The 22,323-nt window shown below is 58.8% G+C and overlaps 1 protein-coding gene across 1 annotated transcript in view; it reads right to left on the bottom strand.

Moving 5' to 3' along the window:
* Positions 1–22,323, bottom strand: part of OSBPL5 (oxysterol binding protein like 5) — a 46,295-nt gene that overhangs the window by 2,967 nt on the left and 21,005 nt on the right. Inside the window, exons 8-20 of the mRNA XM_064370234.1 lie at positions 18,406–18,580; positions 17,899–18,091; positions 15,742–15,926; positions 14,938–15,019; positions 13,894–13,992; positions 13,339–13,435; positions 11,960–12,058; positions 6,254–6,351; positions 5,780–5,869; positions 5,561–5,697; positions 4,907–5,092; positions 4,480–4,606; positions 344–482 (exon numbers count right to left, since the gene is read on the bottom strand). Of these exons, the coding sequence (XP_064226304.1) occupies positions 344–482; positions 4,480–4,606; positions 4,907–5,092; positions 5,561–5,697; positions 5,780–5,869; positions 6,254–6,351; positions 11,960–12,058; positions 13,339–13,435; positions 13,894–13,992; positions 14,938–15,019; positions 15,742–15,926; positions 17,899–18,091; positions 18,406–18,580 (1,707 nt within the window). The remainder of the gene's footprint in view (positions 1–343; positions 483–4,479; positions 4,607–4,906; positions 5,093–5,560; positions 5,698–5,779; positions 5,870–6,253; positions 6,352–11,959; positions 12,059–13,338; positions 13,436–13,893; positions 13,993–14,937; positions 15,020–15,741; positions 15,927–17,898; positions 18,092–18,405; positions 18,581–22,323) is intronic.

The following is a 22,323-nucleotide window of genomic DNA, read 5'->3' as shown; positions in this document are numbered from 1 at the left end:
CCCCTCATGCTGCCCCCACCGCTGGGGAGCCCCTGGCCTGGGCCCACTCCCTTGCTTCCCCGCCCCCACCCTGCCCCTCATGGGCCCTTGGGCTGCCTCCCAGACTCTGAGAGGCCAGAGCCTGCTGGGGGCCCCTCAGGGCGGCAGAGGAGCCTCTGCTGGGAGGCTGCCCTACACCTGGCTGGGTGCTTCTCTGGACTCCCTCCAGCCAGGTGGCATCTGAGGCATCCACCAGAGAGGGGCGTCAGCTGGCCCGGATGGCATCAGCCAGGGAACACGCCCCATTCTGCCAGCTGCACTCTGCACACAGACAGGGACCTTTAGGCTAGGCCAGGGTGCTCACCAGGGACAAAGTCACCATCCTGCTCCTCGTCCGAGAGCTCTGGGCAGGACTCTGGCGTGGACCCGCTGCTCTCTGTGGCCTGGCTGTGGCCGGAGGGCTGGTCGCTGGCCTTGCGAAGTCGCTGGTCTGGGCCAGACCTCTGCAGAGAAATGGAGCCACTGCAGCTGAGAGTCACCCATGCCCCCTGCCCAGACCTGGGGACATGTGGCATGCTCATGCCAGGACAGTGCCAGAGGCTGCAGCCGGCAGGGAAGACAGCTGCTGGTGTGGAGCTGGCTGGAGGGGTCATCTCAGTCCCGGGACGGCCTGGAGTAGCCATGCCCCCTTTGGGTCTGTTTCCTCATTGGTGACACAGGGCTGCTGACCCTCACAGTGAGCAAGGCCTACGAGGCAGTGCAGACAGGCCTGCCCTGTGCCACCATGGGGTTGCACCCAATAAATGGAGAGATGATGGCATGGGGGGCCATGGGTGGTTCTGACCCCTGAGTCACAAGGACAGATGAAAGCTGAGGCCACTGTGGGAGCTGGCGGGGTCCACAGGAAACCCAGATGTCTAGGGTTCCGCACATCAAGGGACAGCTCCAGGGGGGAACCCCCAGACTCAGCTGGCTGTGCACAGTCCCAGGAGAGCAGGCAGGGCTCGTCCATTCAGCCCTTACTTGAGATCACAAGGAACCCAGGACAGGAATCAATGCTCCTGTGAGGAAAGAGCAGAGCCTGGCTGTGGGACCACCGTGTGACAGCAGGCCTTCAGGGCCAGAGAGATGCCAAGGACACTCCACATTAGGTGTGGTCAGAGGTGGGTCAGGTGGGTCAGAGCCAGGACAGGTGGGGTCAGAGGTGGGGCAGGTGGGTCAGAGCCAGGACAGGTGGGGTCAGAGGTGGGGCAGGTGGGGCAGAGCCAGGACAGGTGGGGTCAGAGGTGGGGCAGGTGGGTCAGAGCCGGGACAGGTGTGGCCAGAGGTGGGGCAGGTGGGTCAGAGACGGGACAGGTGTGGTCAGAGGTGGGGCAGGTGGGTCAGAGACGGGACAGGTGGGGTCAGAGGTGGGGCAGGTGGGTCAGAGCCGGGACAGGTGGGGTCAGAGGTGGGGCAGGTGGGTCAGAGCCGGGACAGGTGTGGTCAGAGGTGGGGCAGGTGGGTCAGAGCCGGGACAGGTGGGGTCAGAGGTGGGGCAGGTGGGTCAGAGCTGGGACAGGTGGGTCAGAGCCAGGACAGGTGTGGTCAGAGGTGGGGCAGGGGGGTCAGAGCCGGGACAGGTGTGGTCAGAGGTGGGGCAGGTGGGTCAGAGCCGGGACAGGTGTGGTCAGAGGTGGGGCAGGTGGATCAGAGCCAGGACAGGTGTGGTCAGAGCCAGGATAGGTGGGGTCAGAGGTGGGGCAGGTGGGTCAGAGCCAGGACAGGTGTGGTCAGAGCCAGGATAGGTGGGGTCAGAGGTGGGGCAGGTGGGTCAGAGCCGGGACAGGTGGGTCAGAGCCAGGACAGGTGGGGTCAGAGGTGGGGCAGGTGGATCAGAGCCAGGACAGGTGTGGTCAGAGCCAGGACAGGTGGGGTCAGAGGTGGGGCAGGTGGATCAGAGCCAGGACAGGTGTGGTCAGAGCCAGGACAGGTGGGGTCAGAGGTGGGACAGGTGTGGTCAGAGCCAGGACAGGTGTAGTCAGAGGTGGGGCAGGTGGGTCAGAGCCGGGACAGGTGTGGTCAGACGTGGGGCAGGTGGGTCAGAGCCAGGACAGGTGTGGTCAGAGCCAGGATAGGTGGGGTCAGAGGTGGGGCAGGTGGGTCAGAGCCAGGACAGGTGTAGTCAGAGGTGTGGCAGGTGGGTCAGAGCCAGGACAGGTGTGGTCAGACGTGGGGCAGGTGGGTCAGAGCCAGGACAGGTGGGGTCAGAGGTGGGGCAGGTGGGTCAGAGCCAGGACAGGTGTAGTCAGAGGTGTGGCAGGTGGGTCAGAGCCAGGACAGGTGTGGTCAGACGTGGGGCAGGTGGGTCAGAGCCAGGACAGGTGTGGTCAGAGGTGGGGCAGGTGGAGTCAGAGGTGGGGCAGGTGAGTCAGAGTCAGGACAGGTGTGGTCAGAGCCAGGACAGGTGTGGTCAGAGGTGGGACAGGTGGGTCAGAGCCAGGACAGGTGTGGTCAGAGGTGGGACAGGTGGGTCAGAGCCAGGACAGGTGTGGTCAGAGGTGCGGCAGGTGGGTCAGAGCCAGGACAGGTGGGGTCAGAGGTGGGGCAGGTGGGTCAGAGCCAGGACAGGTGTGGTCAGAGGTGGGGCAAGTGGGTCAGAGCCGGGACAGGTGTGGTCAGAGGTGGGGCAGGTGGATCAGAGCCGGGGCAGGTGTGGTCAGAGGCAGGACAGGTGGAGTCAGAGGTGGGGCAGGTGAGTCAGAGCCAGGATAGGTGTGGTCAGAGGTAGGACAGGTGTGGTCCGAGGTGGGACAGGTGGGTCAGAGCCGGGACAGGTGTGGTCAGAGGTGGGACAGGTGGGTCAGAGCCAGGACAGGTGGGGTCAGAGGCAGGACAGGTGTGGTCAGAGGTGGGACAGGTGAGTCAGAGCCGGGACAGGTGTGGTCAGAGGTAGGACAGGTGTGGTCAGAGGAGGGACAGGTGTGGTCAGAGGCAGGACAGGTGTGGTCAGAGCTGGGACAGGTGTGGTCAGAGGTGGGACAGGTGTGGTCAGAGGCGGGACAGGTGTGGTCAGAGGCGGGACAGGTGTGGTCAGAGGTGGGACAGGTGGGTCAGAGCCAGGACAGGTGGGGTCAGAGGCAGGACAGGTGTGGTCAGAGGTGGGACAGGTGAGTCAGAGCCAGGACAGGTGTGGTCAGAGGCAGGACAGGTGGAGTCAGAGGTGGGGCAGGTGAGTCAGAGCCAGGACAGGTGTGGTCAGAGCTGGGACAGGTGTGGTCAGAGGCGGGACAGGTGTGGTCAGAGCCAGGATAGGTGTGGTCAGAGGCAGGACAGGTGTGGTCAGAGGTGGGACAGGTGGGTCAGAGCCAGGACAGGTGGGGTCAGAGCTGGGGCAGGTGGGGCAAAGCCGTGACAGGTGTGGTCAGAGGTGGGGCAGGTGGATCAGAGCCAGGACAGGTGGGGTCAGAGGTGGGGCAGGTGGGGCAAAGCCGGGACAGGTGTGGTCAGAGGCAGGACAGGTGGGGTCAGAGGTGGGGCCGGTGGGTTTGGCCACAAGGTACTCCTTGGGATGGTGTTTGAGGCTTGGCGGGGTCCAGCCTGACTGCAGAGGGCACCGGGGGTGGACATCTGCTAGAGAAGGTGAGGGAGGGGAGGAGGAGTGGGACTGGGAGGAGTCAGGGCCAAGGGAAGGCGGGAGCGAGCAGTTTGGGCTGAGCCCGGGGACTTGGCAACTGTGCTGCAGACAGAGGGGATGCAGGGTGCATCTGCCTTCCTGAGGCATCTTCCCTGGTCCCTTGGCAGACAGTGTGGGACATGCGGCCAGGGAGATACCGCAACCCCCAGCTTTCTGGGGAAGTTAGGGCCACCAGGCAAGCATGGCTTCTCATCTGAGTGTGGCCCAGACGGCACCACCTGGGGAACATGCCCCCATCCTGCCTGCTGCGGGTGAGCACCAGCCGAGCTCTGCACACAGTAGGTGTGCAGCTGGTGCGGCTCAGGACACCTGGAACAGGGGCATGTGGGTCGGGCACCACCTGGTGGCCGTCCAGGGCAAGGCACCAGGACACACCCAAGGTGGCTTCCTCCAGTTCCTCCCTGGAGCCTCTCTGTGTCCTGCTTACCCCTTCCAGGCCCAAGATCTGTGCCAGTGCCGCTCCTCCTCTTCCTACCTGGGCAGGGCCCTGGGCTGCCCTGGGCCTCCATTTCCTCATCAGTGGAACGGGATAATGCGGCCGCTAACTTGGCAGACGGAGGCTTTGGGGGCAGTGGGCTGAGAGACAGTAGACCCTGACACACACCGAGGTGGCCTGGAACTGAGCGTCCTGCACATTCTGGTTCCTGAGTCCCACGCGGGGCAGGGGAGGGAAGGAGAGGGATGAGGGGACTGGGGGATGAGGGCGTGGGGGCCTGAGCTGGTGCCCCAGCTAAGGCTGAACACAGTGAGGGGAAGGAGGAGCCAGGTGAGGAGTGAGGTGTGGCCACTAGGACCACCCTGGACGGGGCCTGCAGGGTGCTGACCTCGTGCCTGGGCCCCGGGCTGCCCAGGAAGGTGGTCTGGCGGGCCACAGCCTCCTGCCGCAGGGTCCGCAGGATCCCGTCTTGCTCAAACTGGGCGATGTCCTTCAGGGGGTCCCATGGGCTGCGGCTAGAGGGTCCACAGGGCGTCCATCAGCACAGGCAGTGGGCCTCAGGCGAGGGGGCTGTCCTGGCCCAGCTGTCAGCTCCTCCAACAGGGGCCAGAGACCTCCAGGAGAGTGACCACTGCCCACACCCCACGGGCAGAGCCTGCAGTAAGGACTGGCGGGGCGGTGGTGGCGGGTGTCACTATCTGACCCTTCCCCACTGACTCCTCCAGGGGATAGGGTGAAGGGGAGAGGGACGCCTGGACCGCTGGGCCCTTCTCAGCCCAGCACCCCCACGGCCCCAGGGCTGTGCCAGCACGCACTCCTCGTGGCGGTAGCGCCACTCCTGGGTGACGGGGTCCAGGTGGAACAGCTGCGGCTTCCAGGGCGTGAGGCTCTCCTGCCGCTCGCGGGCCCGCCGCCGCTGCGCCTCCTCCAGGGCAGACTTCTCCTGCGTGGCCCTGTGCTGGTCACCATTGCCGATGGCCCTGCTGACGTGCTGCCAGAGCCTGCGGGCCAGCGACCCACCCTGAGCCAGAGGCCCGGACAGCCCGACCACCCCTGAGGCAGCTGGGAATCAGGGCCCCTCGGCACCGGAAGGAAGGCACAGAGCAACCTCTGCCTGATTGCCTCCAATAACAGGGTGCTCACTACCTTAAAGGGAACTTTTCTTTTGTCCATGAGATGGGTTTTTCCAGCACTGAGCTCCCACCTCCTGCCTGTAGGGACCTCCCCGGGCAGCTGTTGGTCACCCGCCACCAGTGAGGGGTCGGGGGAGCCTGCTCCTCTCCAGGCCACACCCCCTCCCTCCATCTGTCCTTTCCGGGACATGTGATCTGCTATGAGGGTTCCAGCAGGCTGCCCTCCCAGCCAGGGACATCCCGGGGCCTTGCTCACAGCACTGTAGGCTTGCTGGCCTTCCCGCCCGGCCCCGCCAGGCTGTGACCACAGGGTCCCTGGGCGCCAGCAGGCCTCACCTCTCGGACTCCAGCTCCGTCTGCTGCTCCAGCGGCACCGTGTGCCGTCTCAGCCTCTGCCTGCGAACCTCCCCGCTCGGGGTCCAGAACAGCGCCGTGCTTCCACTCCCCTCCTCCTGGATAAACACGTCCCTGTCCTGCCCCACATGGCCAGAGGGGTCAGAGGCGGGCCTGGCGATGACTGCCCAGCCGTGTCTGCCCTGAGGGTGGGCCGCTTACCCAGTGGCCGCTGAGGCTCGCCAGGACTTCCTCTCCCGACGTGATCTTTCCCGAGATCTGGTTGATGCTGGTGCTGCCCCCGAAGAAGGGCTGCGGGGCCACACCCGGAACGTAGCCCATTAGCAGGGGCTGGGGACCCTCCAGAGTCACATCCTCACGGGGGCACGGCCTGGGAGCCCAGGACGGACGAACCCAACCAACACTAGCCAGCAAGGTCTTTGTGACCCCCAGGCCTCCGCTCAAGGATGCAGGGTCCCTGCCACAGAGACAGGGCCTGGGCTGGCTCCGCTGTGTGGCTGCAGGCAGCAGCCTCTCCTCTCTGGGCCCTGTCTGTGTTGTGGGATGTCAAGAGCTGCTCCCCTCGTGTGCACTGCCTTGGGGAACCTTCCTTGGCGGGTGGGGAGGGTGCAGGAGGATCCCCAAGGCCTTGTTCCCTCCCCAGCCTCGCCTCCCCCAGGCTGCGGCTAGTGCTACCTTGAGTTTGAATTCCAGCTCGGCTTGGAAGTTGTTCTTGGCGCACTCGATGGTGACCTTCCCACCCAGCTCCAGGGTCATCGTGCCATACAGGAGTCCTGAAATGCAGCCAGTGTCAGGGCCTATGCTGCCCCAGCCCTGCTGAGCCCCAGGCCCTGTTGAGTCCCGACCCAGCAGCACCGACCCCTGGGAGGCCTGTCGAGGCGCACGAGAGGTGCTGGGAGCAGAGCCCCGCGTGGAGAGGCTGGTGGGGTGTGGAGCCCGGGAGGCACGCCTGGTCCCTCGGGGGCCGTCTTCTCACTAAGGGGGCTCTGTCCTTGCCAGGGCCTGTTTGCATGTCCGGGTGTCGCCTCCTGTTCCAGGCTCCGGAGGCCACCAGCCCCGTGAGACACGCGTGTGCTTCACTTGACTCCGTGGTTCCTGCTCTGACGTCACGCTCCTCAGGGCAGGCGTCTTCCCGCTCACTGCTGCGCAGCAGGCTGGCACCCAGAACAGAGTGGGCACCAGCACCCAGGATAGCATCCCGTATGTTTAAAAAAATTCATGCATCTTTTTTCAATTAACGAAGGAAAGAACGACTGTCCCATTTCCGGCGTTTGGAGGAGTTAATCCAATTAAAGAACGCCGCCACCGCCACCAGCATCGAAACCCAAATATTTGCACTCTGAAAACCACTTAGAAACGTGTGGCAAAATATGTGTCTTAAAAATGAAGAAAACAGACGACAAGCTACTTGTCGCAACAAAGGCTTGAAGCACCCCCAAGTCCCTCCGGGCACACCCTGGCCACGCGCACGCGCCTGGAAAGACGAAGGAGCGGCTCTGTGAAGCCTCGAGGGGTCTGTGGGCTCCAGGGAGGGGAAGGTCCAGGGTCAAGGCTGCAGCGAGCCAAGATCGCACCACTGCACTCTAGCCTGAGCAACAGAGTGAGAGTCTGTCTCAAAAAAGAAGAAAGAAAGAAAAACAAAACAGACCTGCCCCCCCGATTGTGGTCACTACATGTTATTTCCTAGTGAAAGGAACTGGAGCTCTCTGGAGAAATGGCTGATTTGAAGTCCAGTGTAGGCAATGAGCAGGGTGCACGCATGGTCAGGGTGGAAGGGAGGACGCCGGCAGAGCTGCCGGGGTGTGCAGGGGGCCCCGGAGCCAACGATGACCCCCAGCGGCCAAAGATGGGGCAATTTCAGTGTCAATAAAGTGAACAATTAAAACGTTCTAGAACATCAAATATGTTCCTATCGAAAAATACATGGCAATAATCACCTTCGCCAGTCACCTTTGGAAGCCAGCAGGGGAAACACCTCATTATTTTGAAAAGATAAAGAAACCTGGGATTTATCCTAAAACAAACCAGTCCCGTTGGGTAACTGTGTAGTGGACGAGGGGAAGTTTCTCTTTTGAGAAGCCTTCCAGTGACTAAGTGAAGGAGGATGGAACGTCACCGTCTTGCAATGCCTGATACGGGAACGGATGCAGGCATGAGAATCAAGGTCCACTAATATCACAAAGAACAGCAGGCCCTGTGCGCCCCGCTGTGGAAAGACACGAAACCCTCGATGAAGTGGCATGTTGAAAAAATTGTGCTGAACATGATCAGGCATCTAGGGATCAAATCAATTGATGGTTTGTAGGAAATCCCCAGGGCACAGGAATGCAGCCAGGAAAATCCTCACTGGAGGGACTACGAGGGAAACATTAACGCACTGCAGGGAAAACAGGAGGGACCAAGGAGATGTATAAACGGGGCAGCCATGCGCAGAGCACGGCCGCACATAGAGACCTAGCCAAACAGCCCGCTGTCTCGAGGGTGGGGCAGCAAGACACAGGCGCATGGCAACCGGGGATCCGAACGTGGACTGCAGGCTCGATGATAAGGGAGAGTGGGTTTTTTTTGGTCTCGTGATAGTACTGTAGTTATGGTCAAGAAGGGAAATCCTGGCTGGGGCAGTGCTCATGCCCGTAATGCCGGCACTTCGGGAGGCTGAGGCGGGCAGATCACTTGAGGTCAGGAATCTATGACCAGCCTGGCCAACATGGTGAAACCCCGTGTCTACTAAAATACAAAAATTAACCAGGCATGGTGGCAGGTGCCTGTAATCTCAGCCACTCAGGAGGGGGAGGCAGGAGAATCACTTGAACCTGGGAGGGGGAGGTAGCAGTGAGCCAAGATGGTGCCACTGCACTCCAGCCTGGGTGACACAGTGAGACTCTGTCTCAAAAAAAAAAAAAAAAGGGAAATCCTTATCTTTTAGTGATATAAAATAAAATACTCAGATGACATGATGCCTGGTATTTACCTCCAATGAACTGGGGGGAGAGCATGAGGGTGAGTGGCTTGCTGTGCTGTGGGTTCGTGGGCGGACCGCACATATATGTTTGAACTTCACCATAATAAAAAGTTGAAAAAAATATATGAAACATGGGCGAGTCAATGAGCATGCAAGAAAATATGAGAACTCCCCCAGAAGAAAAATAAAGAGGGGGAGGAGAGGAGGAGGAAGGGGAAGAGGGAGAGGAAGGGGGGAGGAGAAGGGGGAGGGGGAGGATGAGGGGGAGAGGGATGAGGGGGAGGGGAGGGGGGAGGGGAAGGAGGAGGAGGGGAGGGAGATGAGAAGGGGGAGGGGGATGGGAAGGAGGAGGGGAGGGGGAGGGGGAGGAGGAGGGGAGGGGGAGGGGGAGGAGGGAGAGTAGGAGGAGAAGGGAGGGGGGAGTAGGAGGAGGAGGGGGAGGAGGGGGAGTAGGGGGAGTGGGAGGAGGTGGGGGAGGAGGGGGGAGTAGGAGGAGGGGGAGGAGGAGGGGGAGGTGGAGGGAGTGAAGAGGAGGAGGGGGAGGAAGGGGAGGAGGAGGTGGGGAGGAGGGGGAGTAGGAGGAGGCGGGGGAGGAAGGGGAGTAGGAGGAGGAAGGGGAGGAGGGGGAGTAGAAGGAGTAGGAGGAGGCGGGGGGGGAGGGGGAGGAGGAGGGGGAGGAGGGGGAGTAGGAGGGGGAGTAGGAGGAGGAGGGGGAGGAGGAGGGGGGAGTGGGAGGAGGGGGAAAAGAAGGAGGGGCATTTATTGATCTGAGATCTTGGTTTCTGAGGTTCCCATGGGAAGTGGTAGACAGGTCCTTGGGTCAGAGAAACCAGGAGAGTTCTTTCTAAGACATTTCCACAAAGCAGGCACTCTCACATGGCTACACCATCAGCAAAAGGAACAGCTGCAGAAAGCCCGTTCGTCCCAGAGAGAGAGTTGAGGGGACCCCTGTATCGGCCTGTGCTCTAGGGGTTAAAAAGAAACCCGCAGCTCTCCATGAATGCGTAAGGTGAGTTTGGGATTCGAACCTACACTTCTGTGTCCCAGAAACAACCTACTAAGAAAATGTGAGAGGCAGTCAAACAATTTCAGGCAGCAAAACAACAACAAATAAAACACTAGCAAAATGAGACTCCCACGGGAAGTCAGCCATTCTTTGAATAATCATTGAGCATCTTTGGGGGCATCACTGTGGGCAGAGGGGACCCAGCTGCAAATTCGACCATGAGAATGGCCAGATAGAAATAATGAAACAACTGTGTTTATTACAGTGCTCAAAGATTTGCAAGAAAGGACTGCAAACATGACCAAGGAACAGGTACCAGCATAAAAGAACAGGAAAGGCCAGGTGCCGTGGCTCACGCCTGTAATCCCAGCACTTTGAGAGGCTGATGCGGGTGGATCACCTGAAGTCAGGAGTTCAAGACCAACCTGACCAACATGGAGAAACCCAGTCTCTACTAAAAATACAAAATTAGCCAGGTGTGGTGGCACACACCTGTAGTCTCAGGTACTTGGGAGGCTGAGGCAGGAGAATTGCTTGAACCCAGGAGGCGGAGGTTAAAGTGAACCGAGATGGTGCCACTACACTCCAGCCTGGGCAGTACAAGCAAAATTCCATCAAAAAAAAAAGGAGAGAAAGAAAAAGAAGAACAGACAGGTTTGAAAGGAGTAGAAATTCTTGGGAAACAAAATATCAAAATAGAAAACTCAGTGAATGAGTCACAGGTCAAGTTAATTAGAGTTAAAGATACACATCTAAATAAATTATCTAGAATGCAAACAAATAAAAGAATGATGGAAACATTAAGAGAGACGAAGCAAAGAAGGAGATGGTTTAAATTCGGTCTCACTGGAGTTCTAGGAAAAATGGAGAAATCAGGAGTAAAGCACTTAAAAAAATAATAATGGCTAAAAATTTCCAGACTTGATCAATGCCACGAAACCTCAGGTTCAGAATTCGAACAAACGAAAATCCTCAGTCAGAAAAAATTAAAAAGAAATCCAGAGCTATCAAGTCATAAAAGGACATGGAGGATTTTGTTTTTGAGACAGGGTCTCACTCTGCTGCCCAGGCTGGAGTGCACTGGTGTCATGAGGGCCCCCCACAGCCTCTACCTCCTGGACTCAGGTAATCCTCCCACTTCAACCTCCCAAGGCTGGGACCACCAGTGCACTACCACGCCTGGCTAATTTTTTGGTATTTTTGGTAGAGAAAGGATTTCACCACGTTGCCCAGGCTGGTCTTGAACTCCCCCATCAAGCAATTCCCCCACCTCGGCCTCCCAAAGAGCAGGCATGCCCAGTGGAGGAATCTTTACGTGCGTATTGCTAAGTCAAAGAAGCCAATCTGAAAAGGCTCCACGCCATGATTCCAACTACATGACATTCTGGAAAAGGCAAAACTATGGAGGCAGTAAAGGATCAGTTGTGGCCAGAGCCTGGGGGGATGGAGGAGTATGTGGATCCATCTATTCATGTCTCATCATAAGAGATTTTTAGAGTGGTGCAACTATTCTGTGAGATACGGTAATGGCAGATACAGGTCCTTCTGTCTTTGTCAAAACTCATTGCGCAAGAGAAGCGACCTGTACACTCAGCTAATAACAATGTATCAGCACTGGCTCATCGATGGCACTAAATGTGGCACCTCAGTGTGAGATGTTAATGACAGGGGACACTGTGTGTAAGGGACACACAGCAACTCTGCATTCCTGCTCAATTCTTCTGTAAACACAACACTATTATAAAAAATAAAGTCTATTAATGAGAAAAATCAAAAGAAGTCCAAACTTTGACACACTATATAGCAAGACTACAGAGCACCAGGGCAAGGAGAGTATCTTCAAAGCAGCTACAGGGAAGAGCAGATTCTGTGACGAATGGGCTGACAGCTGATCATCCCCAACAGCAATGCAAGCCAGAAGGCAAACAAAACACTTGTTACAAGGGCAGTCAAACAGCAATCTACCTGGAATTACACACCTTCAAAAGTCACGGGCCAGGCCGGGCGGGGTGGCTCTCATGCCTGTAATTTGGGAGGGTGAGGTGGGCGGAGCACCTGAGGTCAGGAGTTCAAGACCAGCCTGACCACCATGGAGAAACCCCATCACTACTAAAAATACAAAATTAGCTGAGCGTAGTGGTGCATGCCTGTAATCCCAGCTACTCAGGAGGCTGAGACAGGAGTATCACTTGAGGCTGGGAGGAGGAGGTTGCAGTGAGCCGAGATCGCGCCATTGCACTCCAGCCTGGGCAACAAGAGTGAAACTCCATCTCAAAAAAAAAAAAAGTCATGGGCGAGTGAAGGTGAAGTAAAGATATCTTCCAGCAAATAAGCAAAGGGGTTTATTACCCAGCCGACGTCACTGCGGGAGGAGCCCGGCTCTGCCCTTGGGGTGGGTCGCTGAGCCTCTCACCTTTGCAGTGGGCGTAGGGCATGGTGAGGGTGTAATCCTCTGCTTGGTTCAGGAAGGTGAGCGTGGCTTTGCCATCCAGCAGAGCTGACAGCGAGTTCCCTGGAGAGACAAGAGGCAGAAGGACCAGTGAGTGCAGACAGCCCCTTCACACCGGTGGCCGCCCCTAAGTCACGGGGTCAAAGCTCCTTCCATCAGCCAAACGCGCTCCTGGCACCTCCAGCGGCGTGACTGCGGGTGCGTCACTTAACCTCCCTGGGCCTGAGATTCTGTCAAACCCCCGTCCGGTGCGTATCTGACATCTGCGCTGAGATGTTAGTGTTTTTCTGCAGTCACAAAACTGAAGATTCTCAGGGTGGAGGCTGCAAACCTTTTCAAAGTTGCCTGAGCCCCGCCTCAGACTTTAAACATACCTGTGGAAGGGCCGAGTCATGGGCATGGCCAGTGAGGAGAGGACAGAGGTGGAAAAGGTGGGCTGAACCAGAGGGCAGCGGCACGTGGGCCCCTCCCAGACTTCCACACACCCAGGAAAGCCAGGCGCACAGGAAAACCGGCACACACCCGCCCGTGATGGAACTGATGGGAAACGTATGACTGATGGGAAGACATGGAAACGGCCACTTTCTGCGGACCCGCAGCTGCCAGGCCCCAGAGCAGCGCAGTCCAGTGGGGCTGCTGTGAAGACCAGAGATCCCCTCCCTGTCCCACTCTGGGGCCAACACTGAGCGCTGTGATGTGGCCACAGAAAGTCTTCGGTTTCAGTTTCATTTTTTTCTTTTTTTGGAGACAGAGTCTCACCGTGTCATTCAGGCTGGAGTGCAATGGCACCATCTCAGCTCACGGCAACTTCCACCTCCTAGGTTCAAGCGATTCTCCTGCCTCAGCCTCCCAAGTAGCTGGGATTACAGGCGCCCACCACCACGTCCGGCTAATTTTTATATTTTGAGTAGAGACAGGGTTTTGCCATGTTGGCCAGGCTGGTCTTGAATTCCTGACCTCAGGTGATCCACCTGCCTCAGCCTCCCAAAGTTCTGGGATTACAGGCGTGAACCACTGCGCCCGGCCTTAAGTTTCATTTTAGCGGGTTCACACAGCCACGCAGCGCTCTGGGGCTGCTCAGCCCTGGTCCACACCTTTCCACGCAGATGCCTCTCTCAGTTCTCAAGGCGTCCCTACAAAAGGTGCCCACTCTCAGCTCAGGGGAGCTGCGGGCAAGCTCTACCTGATGCCCGGGTGTGAGCACTTGACCATGGTGGTCTCTGACTACGAGGGTTGGGAGGGACAGGCACACGGCCCCCAGCTGAGACGTCGGCCCACTGGCTCCTGCAGCCCCCACTGCATTTCCCTGAGGCCCCAGGGGGCGCCCGGGGTGACCTCCTCACCATAGAACCTGGACTTGGCTGTGATGCTGCCACTGATGCAGAAGCCATCCTTCCGGTTGCTGACGTGGAAGGCAGACACGGGCGGGTGGTGGGACACCTGTGTGCAGAGAGGCGTCTCTGTAAACAGCTCAGAAACAGGTAATCCCAGGAAGCAGGAGCCCAGCTTCAAAGAAAACCCCTCCCTGTCCCGGATGCACCCCCATCCCCGTCCCAGGATTTGGGTAGGGGCCTTCCCGGCTCTCGCTCACAATGCCCAGGGCAGGCAGGCTTCAATATGGGGCTCAGAAGCCCTGACTGCCCCAGAAGGCCCCCTTGAGAGATGGGATGCTCTGTCCTCTCCCTAGGGAGATGCTGTTTGCTGCCACAGCCATGGAGGTGTCTGCACCTTCTGCGAGAATCCCTGTTGGCAGCAGTGGGGTCCACAGCCCTTCCGCCGGGCAGGATGTGGGGCACCTAGGAAGCGGGCCCTTGGGGTCATGCTTGCTCCTGCCCGCTGCCAGGGCCCTGCCCCCATGAGCCCAGCGCCCAGGCCGGGTGCAGCGGAGGGGCTCTTGCCTGCTCTGCTATGTAGAACGTGCGGCTGTCAGTCTGGGGGTGGAACCAGCAGCAGCGGAAGGTTTCCCCCAGGATGGGGTTGTAGGGCTTCTTGATTCCCTGCACACAACAGAGACTAGTGTGAGGAAAGGGGCCCGCTGTGCAGAGCAGGTGAGGGATGTGGCCTGGTGGGCAGTGTGGGTGGGCTGCCTGCTGCCTGCTGGCCTGGTTTGCTGCTAGCATCTGGGAACAGCACTTCACTTCTGATTTGGGGGGATTGTTTTGCCTGTGGTTTACATTCTTGGGGGACAGCTCAGGGGAATCCTGTCCAATTCTTAGTTTGGAGGAGGGACACAAGACCCCGACCTTGTCACCCTCTCCTTGGACCTTGGGTGTAGCTTGAACACAGCCTGCTGAGGGCCACGGAGGGCACCAGGCAGTCAGGAGTCCCGCCTCCACCCCACACCTGCTGTGTGACTCGGGCCATCCTTTCCCCTCGCCGAGCCTCAGTTTCCCCATCTGCACAATGAAGAAGTGGAACCAGGATCGTGGTTTTCAAACTTGCTTCCTGGAGCCCCAGGGCTCTGTGGTGAGGTCAGGGGAGCTGCGGGTGCCTGTCCCTCACTATAACCAGAGCAGCCTGCTGTCATTGGAGTCTGGGGTTTGTGGTTCTAAAAGGGGGCTCCATGGCTAAAAATTTATGAAAACCACAGATCCCAAAGGTTCCTCGAGGTTCGGGGTTGAAAGCCTCTGTATTTTGGCACCATCTCTAACATGGCCTGAGGCTGTTTTCTTGGGGGATAAGGAAGGGGTCCAGCTTGGGCCCTTCAGGGAACTGAGACCACCCTTGGGGGCCTGGCCTGAGCCACCCAGAACCCCCCTGTGGGAAGTGGGGCCCTGTCCCCCATCACCAAGGACCTGGGCCCTCTGTGGGATAACCAGAGTCCCTCAAGGTCATGTGGCGTAGGGGGTGGCCCGGGGACAAGGGAAAGTGCCAAGGGACGAGGGCTGAGCAGACAGACCCGTGGGCCGCAGCCCCACCCTCCCTGGCTGGCAGGGGCTCACCTTGGGCTTCTTGTAGAAGCCAGACAGGTACCACCGCAGCACCAGCTTCATGCGGCTGTAGGCGTCCTCCTCCACCGCGGCCCTGCCATGAGTTGGGAGAACGCTGACCCCCGCTCCGGGGGCCATGGGCCACCCTCCTTTCCCTGACCCCTCCCTCCTACCATCCCAACCTCCACCCACTCAGCTGGAAACGGGCTGCCTGGCCCAGGTCCTCTGGCCACCTCCAAGCAGGAGAATTTTCTCCAGGGAAGTGGGTTCTTCTAGTCAGAAAGTGCCGGGGCTGCTCCCACGTTGGGGCAGAGAGGGCACCGCTGACATAGGGTGCCAGGGTGCCCCCACCTCCAGGAAGCACCCCGCCCTCACTCTTGTCCTCACCCTGCTCCCTCTGCCTGGCTCCCAAGCCTGCGGCCCCCTTCCTGCCTCTACGGCCCCTTCCAGCCTCTGCAGCCCCCTTCCATCCTGTGCAACCTGCTTCTAGACTCTGCTATCCCCTTCCCTCCTCTGTATCCCATCCCTTCCAGCTTGAGGGTGCAGGGCTCAGGGCGCATGGCAGGTGCTTGGGACTGAGCCCCCTCTCACCACGGATGGCCCTGGCCCTGAGGGAACAATGCTCCCTCTCCACCAGCTCCTCCCAGGCCCTCTTTGGAGACAGGGCCCGCTGGGAGGGAGGAGCTGCAGGAACACTGGGCTGACATCAGCCAGGGGACTCTGGAAGCCCCCACAGGGGAGGCAGGGGCTGAGGGGCTGCGGGTCTCCTGCAGATGCAGGGCGAGGTGTGGGGCGCCCTCCCAGCATGGCGCTCACCTGGAGAGCAGGTCTGCGTGGTGGTAGTGGTCGGAGAGCTTGTTCAGGAAGGAGCGTGGCTCCAGCACGAAGGTGGGCAGCACCACGCGGGACAGGTCCATGCCCGGCCGCAGCTGCTTCAGCAGGGTCCACATCAGACTCTTGTTTTCCTCCGACACCGTCTCCACCTGGGACGCCTCGCCCAGCTGCGGCAGACAGGCGGCAGTCAGGGCCTGCGTGGAGGAGCTGCGAGGAAGGGTGGCGGGGCAGCGGCGGCTCTGGCTGGAGGAGGCCGCACCTGCCACCCCTTCGGGTGTAATCCCCCGGCCTGGTCCCCGCAGCCTCATGAGGCCAACTCAGCCCCGTCAAATGTGAACTCTTCCCAGTGTGTCTCCGCCCTGCCCCTGGGGCACCCCCAGCCCTGATCCAGGCCTGCTCCTGTCTCTGCTCCTGGCCCAGGGACCCCATGCTCTGCGCCCCTCAAAGGGCAGGGTACAGCCTTTCAGCACCTGCTGTTGAAATGCATCTGTGCTTCGTGGGACCCGGGGCCCAGGAAACAGAGAGGCTGCTGCCCGCCCTGTCTTCACAGCTGCCTGGGGAGCAGGGCTTTGACACCCTCTTCCTTTTTTCTGAGACTGAATCTCACTCTGTCGCCCAGGACTGCAACCTCCACCTCCCAGGTTCAAGCGATTCTCCCGCCTCAGCCTCCTGGTAGCTGGGACTACAGACGTGCACCACCACACCTCAGCTAATTTTTGTTATCTTTTAGTAGAAATGGGGCTTCACCATATTGGACAGCTTGGTCTCAAACTCCTGACCTTATGATCCACCTGCCTCAGCCTCCCAAAGTTCTGGGATTATAAGCATGAGCCACCGTGCCCAGCCTGCTCTTCCATTTTTTAAAAAACATATTTCTTTTTCTGTTTTTTAACCACTTTATTGAGGTATGATTGGTATACAGAATGTATACCAATTTGAATGCAGATATTGAATGTAGACAACTGGATGAGTTTGGAGGTGAGCCTGCACCCACAAAACCATCATGAGTGCCATAAACTCATTGGTCCCCTCCGAAGCCTGTGAGCCCCTCACAAAGGCCCCTCATCTCCTCCCCTCCTGAGACATCTAACCCTTACACAGCTGCCGAACACGCGACTTGGGGTGACAGGGCTCCGCTTTCTCACTGCAGACTTGCACCTCACCGCAGCCGCAGGATACGGGGACACTGGTCCTCCCCCTCCACACAGGGGACAAGTGGCTTGCCCAAGACACACAGCTGGTATATGGCACAGGTGAGATCTGAACTCAGGGCTGTCTGCATGTCTAGCCTGATGACAGCTGCCCAGGGGAGGGGGCAAGACGGGGTGCGGTCTGTGAGTCAGGATCTCGCCCCTGCTGCAGGGATGCCTCAGGCGAGTGGCTCCGCCTCTCTGTGCCTTCGGGGCCACGGACAGATTGTTGTGGCACTGGCCTAGTGGAGGGTATGCATGGCACCCAGGAGCCATGTCTGACCCTGTGAGGGGCTGGCCCAGGAGCGGTCAGGGGCCCAGTGCCGTAGCTTCGATTTCCAAGCCAGCTTTGGGGCTTGGAAATGGCAGGCAGCTTCGGCTATCAGGGACCCTCCAGCTCTGTCTGCGCCCTCCCATCTTCCGGAACCCTGTCCCCCAGGCTTCTGCCCTCTTCTCCACTGAGGCTGTCTCGGTGCCGGTCCCCACTGCCCCTCACTGATCCAGCCGTCACGCCCTCTTATCCTTCCCTGGTTCTCAGCACTGCTGGCCCTACAACCCCTCCTCCTACCTCCCTGCCCACCTCTGTGAAGCCTTATCTGTGCTCGGCCTCTGAAGGTTGGGTGCCCCTTGGCTGCCCTCCCCATGCCCTCATGCCTAGGTCTCTGCCCGGAGCCCTGGGCTCACACCTGCAGCAGCCCACCCTGCCTGGCTCACAGCAGCGTCACTCATTGCCATCTGGCTGGGATCTGCCCAATCCACCTTCCAAATACGCTGAACCTGCCACCTCTCCCTTCTCCATCACAGCCGGGTCCAGGGTACACTCAGCTTTCTCCCCACAATGGCTCTTTCCTACAGGTGGCCTGGTGTCCACCTCTGCCCCTCGGCTGTCCCGCTGGTGGCTTCCCCAACACTCTCAGCCCAAGGCTGGGGCTCCTGGCGGGGCTCTCACCTCCCCCAGCTCCTCCTGGGCCTGCTGCACGTAGGTGGTCCCTCTCTGTGCCGGGGCCCCGGGGGTCTCCGACTGGTCGCTGCCACTCTCGTTCTTCCGGCTGTGGTCCTGGGTCTCGGCATCTGAGTCCTCAGGGTTCTCTCTCTCCGACTTGTCCGAGAATGCGTCGTTCTCCAGGGAAGACCCGTTCAGTCTGGAAGGTGGATGGTGCCAGTGGGTCCCTGTCGAGGGTGAGACCCCGGCACACCCCTCTGGGCCTCCCAGACCTCGCTGCTCGGCGCTTCCCCTACGTTCCGGCCCGTCACTGCCTCCACAACCCATGTTTGACACGATTAGCCCCGTTTTACAGAGGAAGAAGCCGAGGCTCCCAGGATATGCTGCAATGAACACGTCCCTGCTGCAGCCCCGCAGCCCACCAGAGTGGAGGCTGGGCTGTCCTCACCCCGTCTTCCTCACCTACAAGGAGACCCCATGAGTCACCACCCCCCGCGCCCTCGCCTCGCTCACGGGAACAGGTCTTGGTCTGGGTGGACGGTGGCCGAGGTTGGCAGCCCGCACAGCGATGAGGGTGATGCGTCTGGCAACGTCCCCGGCTCCCCATCTCGGCCTGGCTTGCAGGTGCCCAGTCTCAGCAGGCTAGAGCAGCGCAGGGCCAGCTCCAGGGCGTCCAGCCAGCAGCGGCCTGCGGGGGACACGGGGTGAGCAGGCCCCACCCCACCTCTCTGCGTCCCCCATCCCCAAGGAGCCACCGGCAGGCTCCCCTCACTCTGACCCTTCAGGGACCCACCCCTCCACCCCAGACCCAGCAGGGACTGGGTCCCTAGGTCCCCTCCCTTCCTGCACCCACATCCAGCTGCAGATTGTGTGGGGGTGGACATGGGAACCCCTGGGGACTGAGGACTTCCCGAGCAGGCAGGTGCAGGCTGGGGACAGCTGTGCTGGGGAGGCAGTCCTGCACAGGCGCCTGGGGATGCTCACGGCACAGCCTCACCCACCTCCACCACCCACATAGCTGATGAGGGGCCGGCGTGGTAAATGAGCCCTCCAGGTCACACTGGAGCCGGCTTCCCACCCTGACAGCTGCCCTCAGGTGTCTGCAGGTGTAGTCAGGGAGGAGGGTCCTCCCTCACTGGGAAGCAGAGGTCGGGGTGCTGGGAGCTCCCGAGAGCCTGGAGTCAAGGCAGGACGGTGGGGAGGGCTGAGGAGGGGCTGGCACACCAAGGAGGAGCCCTGCCTGAGGCTGCCCAGAGGGTCTGTGGACAGCGGTGGGGGCAGGGGCCGGTCGACAGCTGGCCTCCTCCAAGCCCTGCTCTGGGCCCTGAGCCAACGGTCCTCCTGTGGGGCATGTGTCCACCTGGGTGACATCCATGTCCGGTGTGTTCACTAACAGAGATCCCTACACTCACAAGAGCGTCTTGCCGTGGCTTGTGACAAATCACACTATGAATAAGTGTGGGGTTTTTTTTGGTTTTGTTTTGAGATGGAGTCTCGTTCTGGAACCCAGGCTGTAGTGCTGTGGGGCTGTCTCAGCTTGCTGCAACCTCCACCTACTGGGTTCGAGCAATTCTCCTGCCTCAGCCTTCCAAGTAGCTGGGATTACAGGTGCCTGCGTGTAATTTTTTGTCTTTTTAGTAGAGACGGGGTTTCACCACATTGGCCAGGCTGGTCTCAACCTCCAGGCCTCAAGTGTTCTGTCTGCCTCAGCTTCCCAGTGTTCTGGGATTACAGGATTATGAGCCACCGTGCCTGGCCTCTGGGCCATGGGTGGGAGCACGGGGCTGGAGAGCATTGGGGGCGGTTCTGTGCCTCTCCGAGCCTCTGCCTTTCGGAGCTCCTGGAGACAGTGAGTTTCTCTCTTTCACTTTCAGATCCATGAAATCCTGCTCTCTGTGGAGCGTCCCCAGGGTGCAGTGTGGGGAGGGCTCCGCCGAGACAGTGGCTCCTGGGTCTCTAGAGCTGGCCTTTTCGTTGGGGTGGGGAGATATCTGGGATCCTGCTGGTTCCATTGCAGGCTTGGTTGGCATCACAGTGGTCAAGCCTGGGCTGAACACTGGGGCGGGGGCTGGCGGCAGGGAGCTGGAGAGGTCACAGCTGCCGAGTTGGCCTCAGGGCCCAAACACGTAAGCTTTGTGGCTGCCACAGGATGAGACATCCTGAATATTATGCATCTCCTTTGAAGCTCATTCCAAGGCCTCTTCCTCCTCTTCCTGGAAGCCCACCCTGATACCCACAGGGGCTGTGGACATCCTTCCTCCCAGATGGTGCCCCCATCCTATCAGGGGCTCAGCTTATGCCTCAGCCTGACCTGCCTTATCTGATGGTGGGTTATCCACCTCACCCATGAGCACAGAGGCTGTGGGCTGCTCCGTCCATCTGGGGGCCTTTGTAGGACCTGGTAGAGTGGGGGACTCAGGATGGCCCGGGAGGGAGCACAGATGTGGCATTTGACCACCGGGGTGATGTGGCACCACAACTCCAAGGTGAGAGGCATCCGAGGCTGAGGCCAGGCTGCTTTAGGTCTGCATCACTGGTGAGATGGGAGCCCCTCATCCCGCGGCAACCGCATTTACCCAGAGCAGCCACTGGAGGGCGCAGTGAGGCAGGGCTCCAACCCCACGTTAGCGCGAGGCACCAGGGGAGAGGGAATCACTAGAGGTGCGGGATCCCCAGGGCCACAGCTGCCCGAGCCACCACTCAGCACACCCCAACAGCGTGCAATGCATTTGGGAGTCAGGGAAATCTGCATTCATGTCCAGGCTCTAGCACTTTCTTGCTGGTGGTTTGCCTGTGCCTCAGTTTCCTCATCTGCCTCACGTAGATGGTAACAGTAGAACCTGTTGGTTCAATGGTACCTGGTGTGGAAGGAAAATCTTGGGCCCCTCAAATCACTAAGCTAAAAGGAAAACTCAAGCCGGGACGGCATGGGGCCAGCCTGCCTCCCATTTCATTTAGTCACCCCTCTGCTGAGACAGATGTGTATCTGATTGCCTCCTTAGACTAGCCAGAAATGCAGAAGAATGCAACCATTTGTCCCTCATCTACCCGTGACCGTGACCGGGAAGCCCCCTCCCTGCCTGATGTTGTCCCCTTTCTGGACCGAACCAACGTTCATCTTACATATGTTGGCTAACGTCTCCTGTCTCCCTAAAATGTATAAAATCACACTGTGCTCTCAGGACCTCCTGAGGCTGCGTCACGGGCGCATCCTCAGCCTTGGCAATGGGAACTTTCTCAATTAACTGAGACCTGTGTTAGATATTCGGGGTTTACATTTTGGTGACCACTGAGGGGTTCTGAGTGGAGGTGCCCCTGATGTTTGCCAAGTCTCCCGTTGGCACTTGGTACCAGCTTGAACTAACTTTATGGTTCAAACCAGTAAGACCATTTGCTGAGGCCTGGAAGCACCCCCTCCAGAGAATCCCTGATCTCCCAAAATCTGTTGAGGGCTGAAGCTTATTTTCCTGTACAACTCCTCCGTTTGGAGTTTTGCCTGCTTCCAACACAAGGCAGAAAGTTTTCCTGCTTCCGTGACGATGGAACACAGGCAACTCCTTTATGGAGTTTGAGCTCGCTTCCAACAGGGAAGATGAAGCGTTTTTTTCTTTTCCTGCTTCTAGGATGGTGGAGAGTAGTCTTCAGCCTGAGACCCATCCCTAGGTAAGTAACTGAATTGCGGTCTGTCTTGGCTAAACTTAAGATTAAGATCCAGCTGGTCGCAATCTCCCCTTCCCATTAGAGCACGCGGCAGTCTTCTAAGTTATGCGACCGTTTGTTTTGCTTAATGGTTTTTTCTGCTGATTGTTTTGGTCTTTTTCCCATTGAACTCTGACTTGGTCAAATCCGAAGGAAGTTCCAAATTATGGGGAACGAGGCCTCTGAAGTGGCTGTATTCCCTCACGGGAGGAGAAGAAGGGCCAGTGAAAGGAAAGAAGAGGAAAGATTTTGATTTTGACTACCAGGGGGCTTTGTTTATATAACATGGCCACGTTTTCACTAGCCAGGCCGAACTGTAAGAGTAATGGCTGTACTTCTGAAATAGCAGCGACTTGTCCTAGTTCAAATACGGAATAAGATTTAAAAACGTATTTTAAAAGCAGCTCAACAGTTAAAAGTCAGCTTAATTAAAAGCTAACATCCAAGGGGTGTGTGTGTGTGTGCATGTGTGTGCGTGTGTGTGTGCATGTGTGTGTGACTATGTGCGTGTGTGAGTGTATGTATGTGTGACTGTGTATGTGTGTGCGTGTGCGTATGTGTGTGTGTGCGTATGTGTGAGTGTGTGCGTATGTGTGTGTGCATATGAATGTGTGTGCATATGTGTGTATGTGACTGTGTGTGCATGTGTGTGTGCGCGTGTGACTGTGTGTGTGTGTGTGTGACTGTGTGTGCGTGTGTGCATATATGTGTGTTTACATTTAAAAGGCCTTC

This window comes from Aotus nancymaae, unplaced genomic scaffold (assembly GCF_030222135.1).
Source record: "Aotus nancymaae isolate 86718 unplaced genomic scaffold, 86718_ANA_hifiasm-v0.15.2.pri h1tg000106l, whole genome shotgun sequence".
Taxonomy (NCBI): Eukaryota; Metazoa; Chordata; class Mammalia; order Primates; family Aotidae; genus Aotus; species Aotus nancymaae.
This window is presented reverse-complemented; position numbering and strand designations above follow the sequence as displayed.